Source organism: Vicugna pacos, chromosome 11, assembly GCF_048564905.1.
Source record: "Vicugna pacos chromosome 11, VicPac4, whole genome shotgun sequence".
Taxonomy (NCBI): domain Eukaryota; kingdom Metazoa; phylum Chordata; class Mammalia; order Artiodactyla; family Camelidae; genus Vicugna; species Vicugna pacos.
Window position 1 is genome coordinate 70,260,952 of NC_132997.1, and position 23,157 is coordinate 70,284,108.

The 23,157-nt window shown below is 40.2% G+C and overlaps 1 protein-coding gene across 1 annotated transcript in view; it reads right to left on the reverse strand.

The window, feature by feature from the left end:
• Positions 1 to 19,173: 19,173 nt before the first annotated feature.
• Positions 19,174 to 23,157, reverse strand: part of FGFBP3 (fibroblast growth factor binding protein 3) — a 109,610-nt gene continuing 105,626 nt past the window's right edge. The window contains exon 2 of the mRNA XM_072972338.1: positions 19,174 to 20,044. Within this exon, the coding sequence (XP_072828439.1) occupies positions 19,176 to 19,955 (780 nt within the window). The 5' untranslated portion in view covers positions 19,956 to 20,044 and the 3' untranslated portion in view covers positions 19,174 to 19,175. The remainder of the gene's footprint in view (positions 20,045 to 23,157) is intronic.

Below are 23,157 nucleotides of genomic sequence, written 5' to 3' on the forward strand. Positions count from 1 at the left end.
TGAGAACAGCAGGCAGAGAAGGTGGCCCGGGGGTGGAGCCATCCCTGGCTGCCAGCTCACACAGCGTGCCTCCAACGTGAAGGAATACAGTCTCTCGAGTTGGTCTCCTTTGTAGGCTGTTCTTGACCTTTCGTGATTACTCACAATCTTGGCGGGCCTTGTGCTTTTTTTAATAGAGACAGGGAAGCCATTTGAAGGTAGAAAGATAGTCCCTTAACTGTTGCCTATGAAACGACAATTACAGCATTTTCCCCTAGTTGTCAAAATGTTGCATTTTACCTTCTCTTTAGGGAAGGACCTGCCATTGTAAGTTTCAGACCCTAATTAAGTCAACAGTGAGTGCTAACCAGCATTTTGTGGGACGGCCTGCTTTTCTTACACATCCAGATTTTGATTCGCTTTTGCTTCAACTCTGGTAAACATTTCCAGAATGTGTACTAGAGGCAAGGCCGTGCAAAGGAGTTGGAAGCAAGAGCGATGACCAGCAACTACTACCTGTCTGTTAGGCAGACGTTTTCCTTCAGAAAACTAAAAAACATTAACTTCCCTCCATTTGCGTTAGTAATTCCCCAGATTTGCTGTGTATTGGGATTACCTGGGTTTAAAAATAGTAATAATTAAAACAAAACAAAACGACACTGTGTCAAGGCTCTCACCCCCAGAAATGCTGGTTTAACTGGGGTATGACCTGGGCCACAGGGATTTTTTAAAAGCTCCCCCAGGTGATTCAAATGTCCACAAAATTAGGGAATCCTTGGCCTAACATCTTTCCTCAGGTTTCAGCTCAGTATTTCTTCCTTCAGGAAGCCTTCCCTGATTCCCCCTCTCCCCGTCATCTCCCCCCCCCCCCCCCCCGTCATCTCCACTCACACCCACGACCCTTACCCAGTCAGGTGTCCCTCCCATGGACTCAAGCAGCATCTGGTACTTACCCTTTAATAATACTGGCCACCTCACTCAGTGCTCTTCCGCAGAATACTGGGAGATTATGGAGAGCAGGGCAGGGCTGGTGTCTCACACACCCTTGAAACCTGGAAGCTTGGGGCATTGTGGGTTCTGTAAGTACTACTTGAAGGAGTGAATTAATTTTCTATTTGGACATTTCATTTTACTCATCCTGTGCATGCCAATTTACTCTTCCGGGTGATAATGTCATTTTGCATTGCCCACTTAATCACACTTTATCAAATTTTCATGGTCATCAGATAAGGTAATAGAAATGAAGCACTTACATTATTTTGTTTTATATATTTTATAAAATATTGCCAGCTGAACTATCAAATAAAAGATCAAAATATAGTTTTTACAAGAAGAATAAATTGTTAGTTTTGGTGCAGGAACATTATTTATAAAAACTTATTTTCATTTAGGTTTCTGTAGACTTAACTGGTTCTTCTATTTAAAACAGTTTATATTTTATGAGATAAGCTTTATAAAATTAGACAAAGTCAAATCAGTAAAAGCGTCTCCTTTTTGTCTAGTTCATATGGATTTAATGAAAGGGCGTGCGCACGCAAGCACACACACATTTCTGAAGTTTGTACCACGCTTTATTTCCAAAATTCAGACAGAGAAACAGATCTGCAAACACAGGCCTCCTGTCACATCACGGAAGAGGTCAGGTTACTGGGCTTGTCAATGGGGGCCTTCAGAACCACAGTAATTGTCTCCACGTTCCTGGCCCAGCATTTCTAGATTCTGCGACGTCCGCAGACTTCTTAATGTCCCGCTCTGTAACCCTGTCGGGCCGCGTGAATAGTGGCGAAGGTAACGTCACTGCAGAGCGCAGGGTCGGCCCGGGAGGGGCGCGGGCCTGACCAGTGGGAAGGTTGGTCGCGGAGCCGCGACATCACCCCACCGGCATCAGGCCATCGCCTCCATTCAGCCGCGGAATGTGGGCGGGTGGAGGGACGCGCGGCCCCTCGGCCTGCCGTTAACCCTGTGCGCTCCCGTGCTGGTGCATCGCCGGGGCGCCGAGCATCACCGGACTCAGTCAGCATAGCCCGGGCGCCGAGCACCGCCCGCTCCAGCGCACAGCGCGCGACGCTTCAGCTCGCCAATTTCATTTCTCTCTGCGTGTACGCATGACACTTTGGTGTTGTCTCTCTCTTTTGCTTTTTAAAATCTCACCACTTAATCACCATGGTTACATTCCTTAGGACCACATCGTCTCACCTCAATTTAAACAATTAAGAAAACTTTTAAGGTAATCGTGGGGCCCGCAAAGCTCCCTTGCACAGCGCCCACAAGAGGCTTGAAGCCAGCGCCCAGGCAAGCCTCCTCCACACTTGGCACATGGAAACAGCAAGACAGTAGCCCTGACTCTCTTCCTTTTTTTCCTTTCTCTGAATGTTTATTATATTCCCAAGTAGAGACGTAATCAGTTTCCGGTTAGCTTTTCTTTGGACTTTTTATCTAGAAAACATTTGAATCTACAGAAAAGTTGAAAATGTAGTATAAGAAGACAAATGAATATTCATCTGTCCTCCATCTGCAGTCACCACTTGTTAGCATTTTGCCATAAGAGCTTCATTGTTTGTCTGTATAGACAGACTTCCTTTACCTGACTTAAAAATCAATTGCTCATAGCAGTACTATTTACAATAGCCAAGACATGGAAGCAACCTAAAAATCATCGACAGGTGATTGGATAAAGAAGCTGCAGCATATTTATACAATGGAGTACTACTGTGCCATAAAAAAGAATAAAATAATGCCACTTGTAGAAACTTGGATGGACCCAGAGATCGTCATTCTAAGTGAAGTAAGCCAGAAAGAGAAAGAAAAATACTATGATATCACCCATATGTAGAATCTAAAAAAAAAAAAAAGACACTATGAACTCACAAAACAGAAACAGGTTTGCAGACATATTAATCTTATGGTTATGAGGGAAAAGGGGTGGGAAGGGATAAATTTGGGAGTTTGAGAGTTAGAAATATTAGCCACTATATAAAAATAGATTTTCAAAAACATTTCTTTTGTATAGCACAGGGAACTATGTTCAATATCTTATGATAACCTTTAATAAAAAATATGAAAATGAATATATGTATTTATATGCATGACTGGGACATTGTGCTATACACCAGAAATTGACACATTGTAATTGACTATACTTCGATAAAAAAACGAAAAAGAAAAAACACATGAACAAATCTTTTTTAAAAAAAAAATAAATTGCAGATCTCACAACATTTTGCTCTGAAATAATTCACATGCAGTAACTAGGATTAAGGATGTTTTTCTTCATAACCACAATACTGTTATCACACCAAAGATAATGAATCCTAATTAAATAATATCACTTAAAAATAGGCCATATTTAAATTTTCTGAGTTGTTCAAAAAATGCCTTTTAACTAAATTTTTATTTTTACATTTTTTTATTGATTCATAATCATTTTACAGTGTTGTGTCAAATTCCAGTGTTCAGCATGTTCAGCACAATTTTTCAGTCATTCATGGACATATACACACTCATTGTCACATTTTTTTCTCTGTGATTTATCATAACATTTCGTGTATATTTCCCTGTGCTATACAGTGTAATCTTGTTTATCTATTCTACAATTTTGAAATCCCAGTCTATCCCTTCCCACCCTCTACCCCCCCGTAACCACAAGTCTGTATTCTCTGTCCATGAGTCTATTTCTGTCCTGTATTTATGCTTTGTTTTTGTTTGTTTTTGTTTTTTAGATTCCACATATGAGCGATCTCATATGGTATTTTTCTTTCTCTTTCTGGCTTACTTCACTTAGAATGACATTCTCTAGGATCATCCATGTTGCTGCAAATGGCATTATGTTGTCGGTTTTTATGGCTGAGTAGTATTCCATTGTATAAATATACCACATCTTCTTTATCCAGTCACCTGTTGATGGACATTTAGGTTGTTTCCATGTTTTGGCTATTGTAAATAGTGCTGCTATGAACATTGGGGTGCAGGTGTCATCCTGAAGTAGATTTCCTTCTGGGTACAAGCCCAGGATAAATTTTTTTAAAAATCCAAAATCCAATAAGGTTTCATGCTTTGCATCCAGTTCTGTTTTCTGTTTACAGTAATTACGCTCTACAATTATTATTTTCAGCCTCTCTGCACATTTCTGGAGTTTAAATTTGTAGACTGTGGTTATTCTAGATCTGTCTTATCCCCAAGGCTAGTTAGCACATTTTGAAATCAAGATTTTGACAGAAATCCTTTGTTGTTAAGCTTCTGGCACAAATTGTGGGTTTCATGTGCAGACTAACATTCTTCCCTGCCCTGTGGTCGGATCCAGTCCTGATGCAACAAAGCTTCCTTTCCCCAGCCTTCTCCAGAGCCAAGTGTCCTGTAAAGTCTCTTAGTCTTTCCATTTTCTCTTACTTCTCAATGATTTCCTTGCTGCTTTACAACAGCTCTGATCAAACCCAAATAAAACCATTCTGTTTCCTCTTTTTAGGTGACCTTCAAAAGCATTGTTAAATTCCCCAAGTCCTGTCACTCTTCTTGTCCTGTATGTGGACCTCAGAATTCTTTTCCTACAGTCCTTTTTGCCTTTTGCTTCTGGATTGTCTATGATAAATGCCACTATGTGCCAGACACTAAGTTAAATGCTTTCTGTATACCTCATTTGATCCTCAGAACAATCTTATAGAGTTAGCACTATGAACATTACCTCCAGGTCAAAGATGAGGGTATTGAAACAGGATAAGTAATTTGTCTAGTAAGTGTGATATGGTAAGACATAGAGCTGGGACTTAGTATTCTATGATCCCACTGAGGACACTTGGGAGTCAAAGGATGTTAAATCATCCCCTAAAGCAGTGGTTTGTTGATTCTGGAATTCCAAGACCATTAAAACCTCCTAACACGTTTTAGGGAAAAACATAAGGTTGCCACTTCGTTACATTGCCAAGTGAAGACATTGAATTTTTTAAATTACCATCTATAATACTAGCCAAATTATTTTATAAAAGGGTGTCTCCCTCCCACTCCCTATAAAAAATTAGGAGGGACGTAATCTCAGAATAAAGAATGATGCTTGATCTGATAAACTCAGCTCTATCAAAATTTGCTATCATTGCTTTGTTTTTCTCATTTTTTGGTAGACAGGTATAAGCCTCCTGATGAACTGACTTTGGGTCTGCCCATGTGGGCCAACACCATCATTTTACCAATAAGGGGATGTTCATCAGATACACCTTTATGTAGCCAGATTACTGTGGTGGAGCCTGCAGACCAAGACGGAAGAGGTTAGGCCTGTAAGTCTAACAGAACCATCAAGAGTGGTTCTCTCTTAGTTAAGGGGGAAGTTCTGATGCATCTATAAACCTGTGGATGTAGGATTGGCAGAAAGTCACTCTGATTCAGTGGAAACAAGGAATCACAGAGGACGAAGGACTGAGGTGCTGTTGGAGGATGTTCAAGGTCTGCTGCCTGAGGATGGGACAGTTGTGCAGTAATGGAAAGACCTCAGTTCAAGTTTCAGCTCTGCTCTGTGTCCTTGGAGAAGTCACTGGATGTGTCTGAACCTGTCTCCTCACTCATAAAATGCCATCTCAAGAGGTAGATAAGAGGACATAAATGAACCTCACCAGGAAGAGGGCCTGCACATCACAAATACATTTATGAAAAATTATTAATGACCATGTGAGTACCTCTATCATCTGGGAGGGCTGGGTACTGGCATAGCATGACCTGTAACCCTAAACGTCACTTTTGTGACCACACCACGTAGTCTTCAGGGAAATAAGTCTCCATATTTTTTGCCCTATATCCTCGGAACAAAAGGAGGCCTTGTGTGAATGCTTCTGATGTTGGAGTTTGAATTACTTCAGAGTGTAAGGAAGTTTGTCAGCAGAAACCCTTAGGCATAAAAGGGGCTGAATTTAACCTGTCAAGTCCTTCCTTTAGAGAGCAGGAATGAAGTAAATTCTTAGATGTGACAATTATATTATTATGTATTTCCCAATTGTGCTGAGAGATAATTTTCTTGTATCTCTTCTGTGTTCTGGTTCATGATTCCAGAACAACAAAGGAATAAGTGCAGTATTTACAATACACATACCAACTAAAATTTTTTTCAATAGTTAACAATTCATACTACTCTTTGATTTGTACACATGTGGGTTGGACAAAACATTCATGAAACTTGATAGTAGTGCTTTACATTGGCAGCTAGAGATGGACATTGAATGCCAAAATTAGAAATAATTTTTATACAAATATTTATTTAATTAAGATTTAGTAAAATTCAAAATTAAATGACCATTTCAGCTTTATTTTAATAATTTTGATTTTAAATTTTGAAATGCATTAGCTCTCATTTGTGTTTTCTTTTAATTTAATAGATAATTTTTAATAGCTTAGGACAAAGTAAACTTTTTAAAACGTATAGAAATAATTTAAATGTTGGATTTTTCATTTTTAAAAATTTACGTTTTTAGTAAAGATATATTGAATTTTTGTAGCCACTGAAAATCATTACATTTTATTTTTTTAATCCCTTAGATCACTGAGAATGAGCACTAGTCGATATTGTGATAGAAAATATCCAAATGGAACTTAGAACACAAAAAAAGCTGAGAGGAAAAAGAAAATAGAACTTTTTCGGAGTGATCTGTAAACTGAAGGACTTGACCATATAAAATGCACAAAAGCGGCACTAGAAATTCTTTTATGACTATTAAACTACTTATCAAAACAATGAAATCTAGCTAGAAAATTACTCATCATAACTACAGCTCGAATAAGTGTGGAAAATCTCTGTACCTCCAAATTCTTTACTAAATGGGGAAGTAATGACTAGTCAAAGCAATGAGAATTTTAAAAGAATTATTCCTTTTAAATCCAAAATCAAAACCTCGAATGCTACTCTGGACTATTAGGAGATCAAGAAAATTACATCCATGAAGTTGGTAAGCTAGATGAAAAAGAGAAGACCTCTGGAACTTTTCTAGGGGCTGAGGGTCTTGGGAAATGGCCATCACATCGTTCTGCCAGCCAGCATGAGGATGTTTCTAGCAAAAAAAAAAAAAAAAAAAAATTGAAAGAACAAAAGAAAGAGCAGAATGCCTTGAGTGTCTAATGGCTGCCATATTGGGCAGTGCAGTGCATAGTGTGAATTTATGTCAGGAGACATGGCCTCAACTGTGATAATAGCAGTGCCACTCTTTGGAACAATTCAAACATTATAAGTGATACTTTCTGGATCTGCCCAGAAATGTCACATCTTGATGAAATGCATATCAAAATTGTCCTTTTAGACATACAATGTGAGAGCCTATTAAATGCTCTAAAGCAATTAAGCTTAACCTAGACAAGACAGAAGATGTGTGAGACGAGTTACGTGGAACAATAGATCTTCAAAAGAAAGATAAATTGTGGTTGTTTGGTGATAGAAAATGAAATTAATTTTAAATGTGTTCTAGCCACACTTACTTGGTGTAAGTATCACTTACTGTTAAAAAGGTTATTAAAAGCTTGTAAGAATAATACATAGGTTCAAAATTGCCTGTTTCACTTTTAAAAGGATTAAAAATACTTTTTTAAGTTTAGTGAAAATTGGTTCTTTAAATTGAATGAAGCCACATATGACCTATGAACAAAAGTGACATTCCAATAAAACATAAGGAAATCAAAATGAAAAATAATATGTTTGCATGACTTTGAAGGCCCTGCAAACACTGGAGGAGGACCTAAACAGAGAATGGCTATTTGGTGTGATGTCTCTGTCTAAATAGTTGTAGTATTCCCACCCCTATTGCCAAAGCGCTGAGAAGCAATCCCTTACCCCGTGGCCTCCCCTGATGGCTTACCCTCTCTCTCTTGCACTTCCAGAGAGACTCTAGTGGGACAGACCTTCTTTGGGATGGGCTCCCAGATTTAGTGCAGCCCTCCCTTCCCTGGGGACCTGGCACGACTTCCTAGGGGTTAGGTGGGAAGTCAGTTTGAGCAACACCACGCAGTGCAGGGTGCCTTTAATCCCCACCAGCTGTTCCACCTGGGAGGTTAATAGGCAGCAATCATTCCCCAACTCGTGCGGGGTTCAGACCGGGACAGGCCACCAACACAAGTCCACACGCTCATTAGCCCTTCTCACTCTTAGATCTGAGTTCTCACTTTCAATATTTAACAAGGACCAGGAGCCTATGAATTTCAACTAGGATCAAATGGTGAACTTTGAGATAAACAGTAAAATGAAAAACAAAGCAACTTTTATGTTATTGATATTGAATTTTAAAAAGCTGCATTTATTACCAAAGTAGAACACCAGTTATGCCTATATTGTTTTCTTTTTATTTTAATTACTTAATTTAAGTGTAGTTGATTTACAATATTGAATTAGTTTCAGGTGTATGGCAAAGTGATCCAAAATACATATATATTCTTTTTCAGATTCATTTCCATTATAGGTTATTAAAAGATATTGAATATAGTTCCCTGTGCTATACAGCAGGTCCTTGTTGTTCATCTATTTTATATACAGTAGTGTGTATATGTTAATTCCAAACACCTGATGTAACCCTGTCCCCAACCCCCTTTCCCATTTGGTAGCCATAGTTTGTTTTCTGTCTGTTAAATGGTTTTCTAAATTATTTTCAAATTTTTAAAGAATCAAAATTTAAGAAAATCATTTAGCCATTAAACAATAGTTGCTGTTATTATTTTTTTTAAATGGCAAATGAAACTGCATGGCTAGTAAAAGAAAAGGCCTCCTCTGCTATTTTGAACAAATTGACCACTAAGCAGTAGCCAAATTTTGAGGCTGCTAGGAACTCGAGGCTGCTAGGAACTCAAGGCTGCAGCCAATTGCCCCTGCTGGCCACTTCCAGCTCCTCCCCTCTTACATCCTACCAGCTGGTCCTTATGAGACTAATTATTCCTCCTGCAAATAACTTCAGCTCTCCAGTCTTCAATCTGCCCCCAGCCGCCTTAAGGCAGCCTACTTTCTTGTAGGTACACATGCTGTCATCTTGCACTGAGGTCCTCCTTCCTGCTGGGTGACTCACTGAAAGTTTTCACAGTTACTCAAAGTGATTTCAACCTTCCAGATTTTCCTGAGGGTTTGTGTTGTGGATTCCAAGAGGCCTTTGCAGGAATATCCAAACCCATGGAAGAAGCTGGCTGCGTTACCCACGTGTTGAGACCACTGGTGTGAGCTAAGGAAAGATCTGACGGTCTTAAAAATCTTCCTTCCTCTAGGCACATTGCTGGCAGTAAGTTTTCAAAATACTCCAATCCTCCTCTGTGTGTGTGTGTGTGTGAGAGACAGAGAGAGAGAGAGAGAGAGAGAGAGAGAGAGTGTTATGTGTGTTCTGTTGTATTGTGTGTTTTTTTGCTTTGCTTTTTTTTTTTTAATCTAATTGAGGGCACTGCCAATCCTTGAGCAGTAATCAGAAGGGATAAGAAGAGAAAAAGGTAAAAAGCTGCTTCTAAAAGCTGGCAAATATTTCCTCCCGTGACACTACCAAGAAATACTTCCACATGATTAAACATCAACTGTGGCATCTCGCCCTCCTGGGGATCCCACACTGGCCAGCTTCCCTTCGCCTCTCTCCCCACATCTTAAAATCAGTGCATCAGGGCCCTCTCCCTGTCTCGATTTGGAGAAGAATCATTCTCATTGTGATCATTGTGCGTGGGAACAAAAGAACATGTGGATCAAAGGTCTGGGGTCCTCAGCCCCACCACGATCACATGGCCACCCAGCTCAAAGGCAGCAACTGTCAACTGAACGGCTGGTTGGAAGCTTCTAGCCTTTTATGGGAAGTCCCCATGGTTACCTAGAAACAGTCCCCTCACGTCATTTGCATTGTTTTGCGCTGTGCTGCCAACGGTCCTTTGGGAAATTCTGTATTTAGCCATTTCAAGTTGTACCCTTAATGAAAGCATCCTTCTTTCTCTCTCACGAAAACATACGACCCTGCCTCTCTCCAGTCCCCAAATTTGGTTTTCCTTTGGAAACTTAGGATCAGTTTGCCCAGTTCTCACACCACCAAGTCCTTTTGATAGTTTGTTGTAATCATGTTGAAATGTATAGGTTACTTATAGACTGACATTTTAAATGTTTAGGCTTCTTTAATAATGATAATAATGTCCATATGTTTTCATTTACTCAGGTCTTTCTGTTCTGCCCTCAGTAGTATTTCTATGTCCTTCACATAGCTCTTGTATGTTTTTTACTGAGTTTATTCCTAGGTATCTTACCTTGGGTTGCTGTTATTAATATTCCCATTATCTTGTCTAACTGCTGTTGTCTGTATGTAATGACTCCCTAATAATTTTAATATGGCCAAAGCAGCCTTCTTGCTTTACGAAAGGGAGAGGCGGGCTTTGGTCTGCTTTTATGCCTGTTTCTAAAAATTGAAATGGGAAAGAGTTTGAATGCTGTGAGCCAGAGGTCAATGGAGGGACAAACTTGGGGTAAGTTCATCAAAGCTCTGCAGCTGTAAACATCAAGCAGGAAGTAAGGAGAGCTGCTCTTTGAAGTTGTAAGAAGGCCCTAGGGCAGCTGTATTGTGTTCTCTTCATCAGACAGTTCTCCCGCCTACAACTATACATTTCTTGCTTGTTTCTCTTTATGCTGCTCTGAGCTGAGATAGCGAGTTGTTGATCACCATTTTGTGTCGGTGCCCTTTAAGACTGAATCCCTTTAGATTCCTGCATTGGTGTTCTAAAGGAAATGGTCCAAGTGTAGTTGGAGAGAGAGAGATTAAGATGTTTAATCTCTTGGGACCCTTCCTGTAGGGGCAAGGTTTGGCAATAATTACATTTATGTACTGAAGTCTATAGTTCCTCATGGGCAACCCTCTTCCTACAGCTCCAGGTCTCCTCTGTGTTCTGGAAACACCCTCTTGCTTTGCTCCTTTGAGACTAGGGCTGGTAATACTCCCCCTATTGCTAGTCCCAGGGTGTGCCACTGTCCTATATTAATCCCTGTATCATGTATGTCATGTGCTGACATAACGAAGTACCACAATCCGGTGGCTTGAAACAACGGAAATGTATTCTCTCCCAGTTCTGGAGGCTAGAAGTCTAAAATCAAGGTGCTAGGAAGGCCAGGAAGTCTCACTCTGAAGACTCTAGGGACAAATCCTTCCTAGCCTCTTCCAGTTTCTGGTGCTTGCTGGCAGTCTTTTGCATTTTTTACCTTGGAGATGCATGATTCCAGACTCTGCCTCCATCTGCAAATGGCCTTGTGCCCTGTGTGTGTGTGTCTCTTCCTCTTCGTCGTCATCTTCTTTTTTTAATGGAGTTGCTGGGAATTGAACCCAGGACCTCGTGCATGCTAAACATGTGCTCTACCACTAAGCTATACCCACCCCTGTCTTCTCCTCTTCTTTTAAGGACACCAATCATGATTAATTTAGGGTTCATTCTTCATCTTAACTAATTACCTCTGCAAAGACCCTACTTCAACATAAGGCCACATTTTGAGGTTCTGGGAAGGATATGAATCTTTGGGGACACTATTCAACCCAGTACAGTCCCCTTCCTCTATACTTTTGTAAATAGTTTCTTAATTAAATTTTTCCATTACCTCTTCTGTGTCTCATATGTTTCCTGTAGAAATACTGATGATATAACATACTCCTTAGAATCAATAAGTACAGTATTCATTTCTAACTAATAGTAACTGCACTAGAATCTTGTATCAGTTAAGGCAAAGGTTAATCCCAGACTATAAAGGCCTAAGTAAGAAATACAGTCAGTTCTCACTGTTTGCAGTAGTTATGTTCTATAAAGTTGATGTGAACACAGAATTAGCGAATACTGAACTCCTGGGGGAATACAGGATTGGGTTTTCACAAGCGTCTGGCTGCAACATTCTCATCAACTGGTCCACGCATAACCTTGTTTTAAGTATGTTTCTCTTTAAAGGCACCTTATTTAATATATATTGCTGATTCATTAATATTGAACTCATAGCCAACAGCTCTACCATGCTTGCCCAAATTAAGCTTATGAAACATGGAGTTTCTCTTTAAGGCACATTAATTACAGCTTCCTTGCACCTAGGAACACTAGACAGCAGTTTAGCACTATGCTTAAGGGCCATTTTAATCTGTGAAATTACCAACAAAGAACAGAGAAATGCAACAGAACATGGCACTACACATACCAAGAAAAGGAGACTTGTTTACAGTATAAGAAACTAGAAGGCAGAGCTTTGCCTAATTCAGCCTCAGCTGGGAAAATGCATGTTGGATGATTCTGTACATACATGTGTCTACAAATGACTGCAAAAGTGCCATGGGTATTGATTTTGGAGTTCTAAATAAATTTCAGTGAATAGGAGAATTTGTAAATATGGAATCCATAAGTAATAAAGATTGACCATAGGTTATATTATTCTCTCATGTAAAAGTCTGGCCCATGTAGAGTGGTGAGGCAGTTTTCCATGAGGTTAATCAGAGACCCAGATTCATTCCATTTTGTTGCTCTACCACCTTCTGGGGTATTCTATTCCTCTGCATGGCTAAAGTTGAGTTCCCAAAATATCTATGTTCCATCTCCCAGGTAGGAAAGGGAGAAGTCCAAAGGAAGCAATTATTTTAAAGCATGTTGAAGTTGCACACATCACTGGCAAAGTTTTAGTTATTGATCACACTTATCTGCAAGGAAGGCTAGAAAATGTCTCAGGCTGGGCGGCATGCACCCAGGAAGAAAGGGAGATTAGATTTTGGGTAAGTAACTAATAGTTCACCACAAAGAGTAATCAAAAACCAGAGGTATGTTTTTAATCCTGAAACTACTGGCAATGTTATATCATAAAAAGCCTGTGGAGACCTGGGTTCTGTTCTAGCCCTGCCACCAAGAAGCCACTTATCTTCTCTAATACATTTCATTTAATGCTATAAATTTCCAAGTGCTGCTTTAGTTGCAACCCATAAATTTCAGTATGTTCCATATTTGCTTTCATTCAGTTCAAAATATCTTCTAATTTCCCTTGGATTCCCTTCTAATTTGACCCATGGGTTATCTAGAAGTGTGTTGTTTAATTTCCAAAAATTTGGAAAATTTCCAAATCTCTTCTTAGTGTTGATTCCTAGCTCAATTCATTTATGGTTAGAAAACATTCTTTGTTCTTATTTAACTTATTTAAAATGCATTACAATTTGTTTTATTGCCCATAGTATGATCTATCTTAGTGAATATTCCATGTATATTTGAAAAGATTGGTATCTGCTGTTAATAGATGCAGTGTTCCACACATGTCATTAGGTAAACTTTGTTGATAATATTTTTCAGGCCTTCTATATCCTTCATGATTTTCTGTTCTATTAGTTACAGAGAGAAATACACTGAAGTCTGCAGATACAATTGTGAATTTGTCTATTTCTCCTTTTGTTTGTATCAGTTTTTGCTTTATGTATTTTGTAGTTCAATTGTTAGGTGCATTTACATTTAGGATTGTTATGTCCTTTTGGTGAAGCAATTCTTTTATTATTATGTAGTATCTCTGTTTATCCTTTTTCTTTGTTTTGGAGTTTACTTTGCTGGATATTAACATAGCCGCTATGGTAGGCAGAATAATGCCCCTTCAAAGTTGTCCATGTCTCTTCTATGTCTCATTCCCAGAATTTGTGAATAAATTATTTTAGAGGGCTATGGGGAATTAAGATTACAGATGGAATTAAGATTGCTGATCAACTGACCTTGAGATGAGGGGATTACCTGGGTTATTTGGGTGGGACCAGCATACTCACAAGGGTCCTTTTAAGAAAATGAGGGAAGCAGGAGTAGTGAGAGTCAGAGAAAGAGACGTGGTGACTGAAGCAGAGGTCAGGAGTGAGATGATTGCTGACTTTGAAGATGGAAGAGGGCCATGAGCCAAGGAATGTGGGCAGCCTCTAGAAACTAGAAAGGGCAGGGAAACAGCTCTCCTTTAAAGCCTCCTTTGTTTACTTCCTCTCAGGTTGGCCTGAATTTCGGCTGCTTCTTAGCTTGACCTTTTCAAGGAATCTTGTTTTGGCCTTGAGCCCTGTCCTATTGAAGTTTACCCCTAGAAATTTCTTTCAGTCAGCAGAATGCAAAAAATTAAGACACATTTTTCAGGTGACAGTATGCCCAGGCAAGGAGACATGGTAGACGTATGGCATTTTACAAGCCTGATAATGTTCCTGTACAGATTTGCTTTCTGGATTGAAAATGCAGGGCAGACTGACAGTGTGCCAAGCATATTGTGACTAGCCACTTCCCATGACTGCCAAGCACGTTTACAGTCAAATTGGAACAGTCTCTTGGAGCAGACATTTCTTTACAGTCAGATGAAATTGAAAGAAAAAAAGTAAATGGAAACAATATTCATAGGAAAAGGGAATATGTTTGTGTATAATAAAAAAGGACTGATTTGTGTGTGTGTGGCAGGGAGGTTCATTATTATTACTAGGGGTTGAATGGTGTCCCTCCTGAATTTGATTAAAGCCCTAACCCCCCCGTACCTCAGAATGTGACCTTATTTGGAAATAGAGTCATAGCAGATGTAATCAGTTAAGATGAGATCATACTGGAATGGGTGGGCCTCTTATTTGGTGTACTTTTATAGGGACTACTATCCTTATAAAAAGGGGAAATTTGGAGACAGACACATGCACACAGGAAGAATGCCATGTGAAGAAGAGAACAGGGATCCAAAAGCCAAGGAATGCTTAATATTGCCAGCAAATCACGAGCAGCTGGAAGAGAGAGAGATGGACAGATTGTGTCTCACAGCCTTCAGAGAGAACCAACCCTACCAGTACTTTAATCTTGGACTTCTAGACTGCAGAATTATAAAACAATAAATTTCTGTTCTTTAAGCCACCCAGTTTGTGGTACTTTGTCACAGCAGTGCTAGCAAACTAATACAATTACTATTTTAAACAGTAGAAGCATAGAATAAAACTTTGTGGAAGTACTCAGATGATTTCAATTTTGTATTCATTTCCTATATAGCTAAAGAGATTTAGTTTCTATCAAGGGGGAAGTGGTTAAATAAAACAATACCTATTTTCTGTTCATGCTTTGTACCATGTATGTACTATGTACCAAAGAAAAGGCATAAGGGACATGTATATTCATATGTGCTAATTTAGAAAGAATTCCAAAATATATTATTATATGAAAAGCAAACTGTAGAATAATTAGTATAGCAGGATTCCATTTAGGTAAGAAAGAAAAAAATCAATGTATTTGTAAATATATGTATAGAACATATACATATCTTGTATAGAACAAGATCTGAAACCTTATATTCACCCTAGGTTAAGAACCTCAACTATAAACCATTGAGATGTGGCCTGACTCACATCCACAGAGGAAAAAACCCTGATGGTTCCTATCAAATCAGTTACTTCTATGAAAAGGAGAAGGAGGAAGAGAGTGAGAAGGTGAACAGATGTTCACATTTTACTTTTCAGGCATCTATATTTTAGAAAATTTTAATTAAGATGAAAATGTCTTTATCGAAGCTAAAACAATTTTATGGAGGGCAATTTATCAATACCTTTCAAAGTCCTAAGTGTATCTTTTATGTATCTTTTAACTTAAATTTTATGTATAAGAATTTATCTTGGTGGTGGGAGGGTATAGCTCAGTGGTAGAGTGTGTGCCTAGCATACATGAGGTCCTAGGTTCAATCTCCAATACTTTCATTAAACAAATAAATAAACCAGATTACCTCCTGCCACCCCGCTCCACACACACACACACACACACACACACTCACACAAAAGGTAAAAGAGTCTACAATTTGAAAATAAAAATAAAAAGTTAAATAAATACTTGCATATGTGCACCATAAAATAATGTCAAAGTTATTCATGTATATTTATAATAGTCAATGATAACTGCATAACAAATTGCCACAAACTGAGCAGCTTAAACAACACACATTCATCATCTCACGCCCCATGAGTCAGGCACAGCTTGGCTGGATCCTCTGCTTCAGGATCTCTCACAAGGCTGCAAACAAAGTATCAGCCAGGGCTGGAGTCTCATCTGAAGCTCAGCTGGGGGAGGCTCTGCTTCCAAATTCACAGTTGTTAACTGGGTTCAGATCTGCAGGGATGTCAGACTGAGGGCCTCAGCTCCCTGCTGGCTGTCAGGTAGAGTCTGCCTTCAGTTCCTCGCCAGATGTGCTTCTCCGGATGGTGGTTGACTTCAAATTCAGCAAAGGGGAGGAGAGTCAGTGGAGCCTGTGAGCAGGATGGAAGTCATGATATTATGTGATGTAATTATGAAAGTGACAGTTCACTGCCTTTTTTGCAGTCTGTTGAGGTTAGAAGCAAGTCACAATAAAGACAGGATCAGTATTACTGATTTTGCTTTTGCCTCAGGCTCCATTAGAACTTCATGTGACACTCTGCTGATCCAGTCTCTAAAATTGTAAACTGAGTCATTGCATGAAAATGTTGTTTTAGGAGGATTAATATGTTGGTGGTGTGTTGGGCAAACCAAAAAAAAAATATACAGACTTGGGGGCTGAAAAGATTTTGCCTAGTTGAGATGAGTGCAGAAAAGCAAATTGACTATAGAGTTCATTTTCTATGGTCTTTAGCTCTAAACTAAATAAATTGGGAAATATAACCAGAACAAGATGCTCCAATGCTTTAAATAAATTATCTGCCTCCCATAGACAGAGCTGCAGATATCTTGCCATTTCTGATGTCCCTGCAGATCCCAGGTCTGATAGTAAACCTGGCTGTGCCCTGGTAACTTTCACTTCATTTCTAATGGCACCTGCAGGGGAAAACATCTATGTTCCCCAGGTCCACCCTCCTCGTTATTTTAAAGATTTTGATGCTGTCTTCTCCCAGCTGCAGGTCTGTTCTTCTAACCTAACCTAAATTTTCTAGATGCTCCAGATATGGAGGCCTTCTCTATTTCCTTGGCCATTCTGGTTATCATTCTCTAGATCTTTTCTAACTCCATGATCTTTCTTGGGTTATAATGTGCAGTACTCTACACACAGTATTTGAGGTTCACATGTTATCATCTCTGCAAAACTACGTTCAGGATTCTAGAGTGCCACTAGTGTGTCTCAGGGACCTCAGATTTAACTTAGCCCAACTCCCTGAATGTGCAGATCAGAGACACTGGGACTTAGCCAAAGTCACTCTAGAAGCCGATGGTAGGATCTGTCCATTTCTCTTCCACTGCAAGCAGCTGGCCCCTACCAGTCCCTATTCTGTTCAGAGACAGAGTCTTGGTATAGTTCTTAAAGTGTAGAGGATCAGAGACAGTAGCAACCTACACTCTATAATTGGGCCTGTAGAGTGTGGCTTTTCCCTCTAGTTCATCAGACTACCCAAGGGCACACAGGAAGGAACTGGCAGTCTTGTATGAAGAGGTAAAATTATGATTCTAGCCATGGCTCTAGACAGTGTTGTTTCATTTTTAATACCTTTTTCTGGTGACATCCAAATTTTGCCAGCCTTTTTAGAGGAAGTGTACATCGATCCCTAACTTTAGGGAGTGGTCTCCAGCTACTCTGAGCTTCCTTTCCTTGGCCAAGATGAATTTTATCTAATGGTCAATGGTACTCAGAATGTGACCTCATAAACCTAGTCTAAATCATGGGCAATCTGAATGTTTTGCCAATTGTGTGAAGAATGTAGAGAATAGGTAAAAGATAGTGTCTACTTTCTTAGAGGCTGGTCAAAGAGGAGAAAGTTTAGGAGATGTTTGGTATCTGTAAAATGGTTGCAACTACCACTATTTTAAAGGAAATGAGAACCGAAGGTCAGTTAAAAAAAAAAGGTTAAAAAAACTTACATCTGGTGGTGGCTTAAGTGTCTCATGGGTTTAGGTCTGTAATATAAATGAATAAAGTCGGTTGATAAGATGTGCAGGGGTGGTGGAAAATTCAAGAAAACGTACCTAAGAGGGCAGCCAATGTTCAGGGTGAGCCAATTGTTGCCGCGTGGAAAGGTGTGCCTAATGTTGTTAGATCTAATTTTACAAGAGAATTCAGAAATCTGGCTTTTTATAAGAAATTATCTAATTTTTAAATGCTGGCAACAATCCCAGTGGGGAGTGAGGGAGAGAGAGAAGGGAAATGAAAGACAAACACACAGAGGCCAGACATAGCAGTGGTAGGGCCCAGGGTTTGCCAGTTTGTGACTTTTCCCTCATGCAGACTTCTTACTTCTTGTCTTTCCCCGCACATTCAAGATGTGTTTAAGAACTTACTCCAGGTATACTCAGAACTAGATTAAATGCAGCCAGAATTTCCATTGTCCTGCCAGTTCTTTAAATCAAGCCATACAGTTTTTATTGAGCACCTAACACGTGCAATGTCTATCATTACATCTTATTTAAAATGAAATATGTTAACAGTTAATTACATGAAACAGAGATATGACTTCCATAACGGTCCAGATGACTGAGGTATATACCTACATTTTCGCTGTTTTTTAAAATATGATCAAGTATGAACAGAATTGTTTTTTAAAACCTACTGGAGTACTCAACTTCTATAATTCACTTCTGAATTTAGAAGGTTAATGGGAAAGTTTCAGAACATGGGGCATTACTCCATTTAAAAGCAGTACGTCTAAAAGAATTCAAAAGCAGTCATCCTGAAAGTCTTTTCACTGGACCCAGTTTTGACCTCCGAATGGCTTCTCTCCCTCTAGATATCTATAATACCAAACAGCACCCAAGTTAATAGTAATTTTCGAAAGAGGAAAAAGGTTGGTAATCTTGTGAGCTGATAAGGTGAGAAGACACTGAACATTCAACCTGGCTCAGGTTATCCATTGCTGGTGATTACATTTTAATATAAGTGTGTTAAACAGTGTATACTGTATCCTGCTTTTCACAGGAGACTCACATCACTTTAGCCACTTTTGCCCCTTGTTTTTTCAGCCTCTCTCTGTATGCATCTCTCCACCCAGTCTATAGTTTTTGCACATTTAAGGTACGCCTACTTCTGTTTCCACTATTTCTTCTGCTCTTAATCAAGGTCCAGACTCAAATTTTTTTTTTAACTTCTCCGGTGTCTCAAAGACTCTCCATGCCTTTGACACGCTCATCCCAAGCCCCACCCCCATCCCAGCCCGATTCTAGACCCTGGAATCATCACCACCGGCTACTCGGTATCTCTTGGCCTAGGATACCCTTAGCTTCCCCTCCCCGGCTGCGCACATACCCCCTCCTTCGTCTCCCAATCCCTACACCCGCCCCCCGGCCCCAGGCCCGCAGCCTCAGCCATTCCAGAAATTGACAAAGAAATTGCAGAGGGAGTGCCACTTCTCAGCACAGTAGGTCTCCGTGAGCTTCGCGTTCTCGTCAAGCCCGTCGGGATCGGATCTGGTCCCCAGGGGTCGCTCCGCGTCCGGGCCCGAGGCCGCCTTCCTCTTGCTGCCTTTGGTCTTCTCAGAGGGCTTCTCTTTGGGCGGTGAGCTCGGGGGAGGCGAGGCCCCTGCGGCCGGGCCGGGTGCGGGCTCCCGGGGCCGACCCCGGCTCCGGGCCCGGAGCTTGGGATCCCGGGGGAAGCCCGCCGCCGCTGTGGGGCCCGCGGGTGGGGACGCGTGGGGCAGCAGGCGCAGCTCGGCGCCGTGGCCTTTCCTGCCTGCGCACAGGCGGGCCCTGAGCGGCGCGGGGTCGTGGCAGGGCCACCGCTTCCTGCGCAGCACCCCCAGCACCTGCTTCCAGAAGTGCGCGCGGCGGGCGGCGTAGGCGGCGCAGCGCCTGGGCTCCCCGCGGTAGGCGCACTGGTGGCGCGCCCCGTCCGGGCCTTGGCAGCGCAACGCCAGCTCGCTGCCCAGTGCGGGCCCTGGGGCGGCCGGCAGGAGCTGCCAGCTGCACGCGTGCCGCTCGGGGCTGATGAAGTGGCCCGAGGAGCCGCCCGCGGGGCCCGGGGCCGACTCTGCCGCGCTGCTAGCCGCCCCCTTGTTCCTACGGGCGGCCGCGAGGAGGCAGCCACCCAGCAGTAGCAGCGGCGGCAGCAGCGAGATCGACGCTCGCAGCCTTAGAGGACTCATGGCTCTCGGTATCTGCTCTCAGGTCGGCTCCCCAGGGACCCCTGGATGCTTCAGTGGTGGCAGGGCCAGGAGAGCAGCATCCCTTGAACCTGGGGACAGAGGCAAAGACGGCTACTGACTCAGCCCTTGGTCCAGGCGCATGCACCTGTCAATCCCCCTCCCTTGACTTTCTGGGTACTAGTTTCCAGTGGGCAGCAGCAGCCTGCGAGGGGACCCTCTGAAAAGTTTTCCTGGGAAAAAGCCAATTACTGTCTAAATAATCTTTTTGAAACTATTTGGGTATTGAGATTTTCTCCCACGTGCAAATACGATAGCAAAGAGATGCCTGATAATTAGCACCTCCACCCCATCCTCCACCCCTCCCTTCTCTACCCTCCAGTAAATTATCTACACAATCATTTCAGATTTTTCTTTGGAAAAATGCACCTTTACTGCACTTTGAACTTACCGAGTTCTAGGAGAGGTGGCGGAGCCTTATTAAGGTAGAGGAAATGACTGCAGGAAGGATTAGTCTGTTTTAGTCGGCTCCCAGTGAATGAATGTGTTATCAATGGGACCGAAGGGGCCTCCCCCACTATGCCCCTCCCAGACTTCTCTCTCACTGGGAGATTTCCCACCAGCATACCACCCACCCACCCACACACACACACACACACAGATGTATGATAGACTTGGCAATGTAACACGAAATAGAAATCTCCTTTTTTGCTTCCTGTGTAAAAAATAATCACGGGAATTTTAACAAATCATTCTTTTCTTTCCTTTTTATATATTTAATCATCTGAAAATAAAAGTTAAACAGAGAGATGTAAGTTTTAAGAGTTAAACAAAATGAAATGAAACAAAACAAATGCCAATATTCTAAACCAGGCACTATTTATATTTATTTCATTCTGAGTTCTGTATTTTCACCCATCATTTCTGATAGATTTTCTCATCCTAGTAACTTAATCATAATAACTGTTACTAATAATGAAAAAATCCTAGTTTATTGATACATTATACTGCCCAGGGGTGAGCATTTGGTCTTTTGATTATTTTTAGGTATTATAAATCCATTGTAAACTTCTTACAAAAATTAGAAGTTTTTAAAAATTTATTGTGATTATAGTGCAGGGCACTGTTACCAATTCAAATTAATGTGTTCTTGAATTTTGAAAATTTTATATCTAAGCAAAGCTATTTTTTACACTTCAGGATATACCATTATCTTTTAGAAAATGTTCTCAGTAATAAATGTGACTTTTTTATTTCAAGAGTTTATACCTCTGACTATAATTGTTTTATACAAGTAGTTTCCTGAAATACTTCTCTGGGATGTCAAGAAATCTCTTTACATTTCCTAATGTCTTCCTGTGGACAATATTTTCTATTACTGAGCTCCTATTGGTATTGTATTCTAACAGTTACAATTTGATTACTACTTTAAAACCAAAATATTTTAGAATTAAAATGTATTTAAATATGTTTTAGCACATAGTGAATAGACAGTAGCGTATATTGACCTATGAAAGGGCATTGCCACCACTTTGGTGAAATCAAAGAGATTAAAGGACTTACTCAATGTCACACATCCTTTAGTGGTAAAACCACAAGGCACCTGACTGTCAGTGATCAATGATCTTTTACATTTCAGCTTTGTATTTCACTACTATCACTTTCAAAGTTAATTATATCTTAATTACACCAATTCAGTTTATACTGAAAAACAACTAGTACTAATGAAGTTAAGAAATATTAACATACGTTTCATAAACAAAGTAGCTGATTAACACATTTCACAGATGGAAACATTCTATCCCAGAAAACCGTATTTGTATGAGCAAAGCACAGAGTATTTACAGGTTTCTATCTGATGCTCTGGCATTACTTAATATTATCAACTACAGAACCCAACTGGAGTACTTTTTCAGCTAAAGAGTGACATCTTGTGACATTCTTCACTAATTACAATGAAAAAATTTATTATTGAAAAGTTATTCTAGAGACCATGCTTTCTGTCATAAACATTGCCCCAAGAACAAAATTAAGGGCACACAGATGTGCTGTGTCATGTTAGAAAGGGGAAACTTCTTTTTTTAATATGTATATATTTATTGAAGTACAGTCAGTTTACAGTGTGTCAATTTCTAGTGTACAGAAAAATGGTTCGGCTATACATGAACACACATATATTTGTTTTCATATTCTTTTTCACCATAAGTTACTACAAGATATTGAATATGGTTCCCTGTGCTGTACAGTATAAACTTATTTATCTCTTTTATAGGTATTAATTAGTATCTGCAAATCTCAAACTCCCAATTTATCCCTTCCCACCCCCTTCCCCCCCGGTAACCATAAATTTGTTTTTTATGTCTGTGAGTCTATTTCTTTTTTGTAAATAAGTTGATTTGTATAATTTTTTTTAGATTCCACATGTGTGATATTATATGATATTTTTCTTTTTCTTTCTGTCTTACTTATCTCATATAAGTAGAATCATACAGTATTTGTCCCTTTGTGACTAGCTACTGTCATTTAACATAGCGTCTTCAAGATTCATCTATTTTGTAGACTGTGTCAAATTTCCTTTCCTTTTTAAGGCTGAATAATATTCCATTGTATGTATATTCCACATTTTTTTTTATGCATTCATTGGTTGATGGGCAATTGCGTTGCTTCCACCTTTTGGCTTTTGTGAATAATACTGCTGGGAATATGTGTGTACAAATATCTGTTTGATTTTCTGCTTTTAGTTCTTTGGGATATATACCCAGAAATGGAATTACTGAATCATATGGTAATCTTATTTTTAACTTTTTGTTTTGTTTTGTTTTTAGTGGAGGTACTGGGGATTGAGCCCAGGACCCTGGGCATGCTAAGCACATGCAGTACCACTGAGCTATACCCCCACTGCACACCCATTTTTAACTTTTTAAGGAACTTCATACTTTCGTACTGTTTCCTGTAGTGACTGCGCCATTTTACATCCCAACCAACAGTGCACAAGGGTTCCAGTTTCTCCAAATCCTTGCCAATGCTTGTTATTTACTGTTCTGTTTGTTTGTTCCTTTGCGTGTGTGTGTGTGTGTGTGTGTGTGTATGTGTTTTATAATAGCCGCCCTACCGGGTGTGAAATGGTATCTCATTGTGGTTTTGATTTGCGTTTCTCTAAAGATTAGTGATGTTGAGCATCATTTCATGTGCTTATTGGCCATTT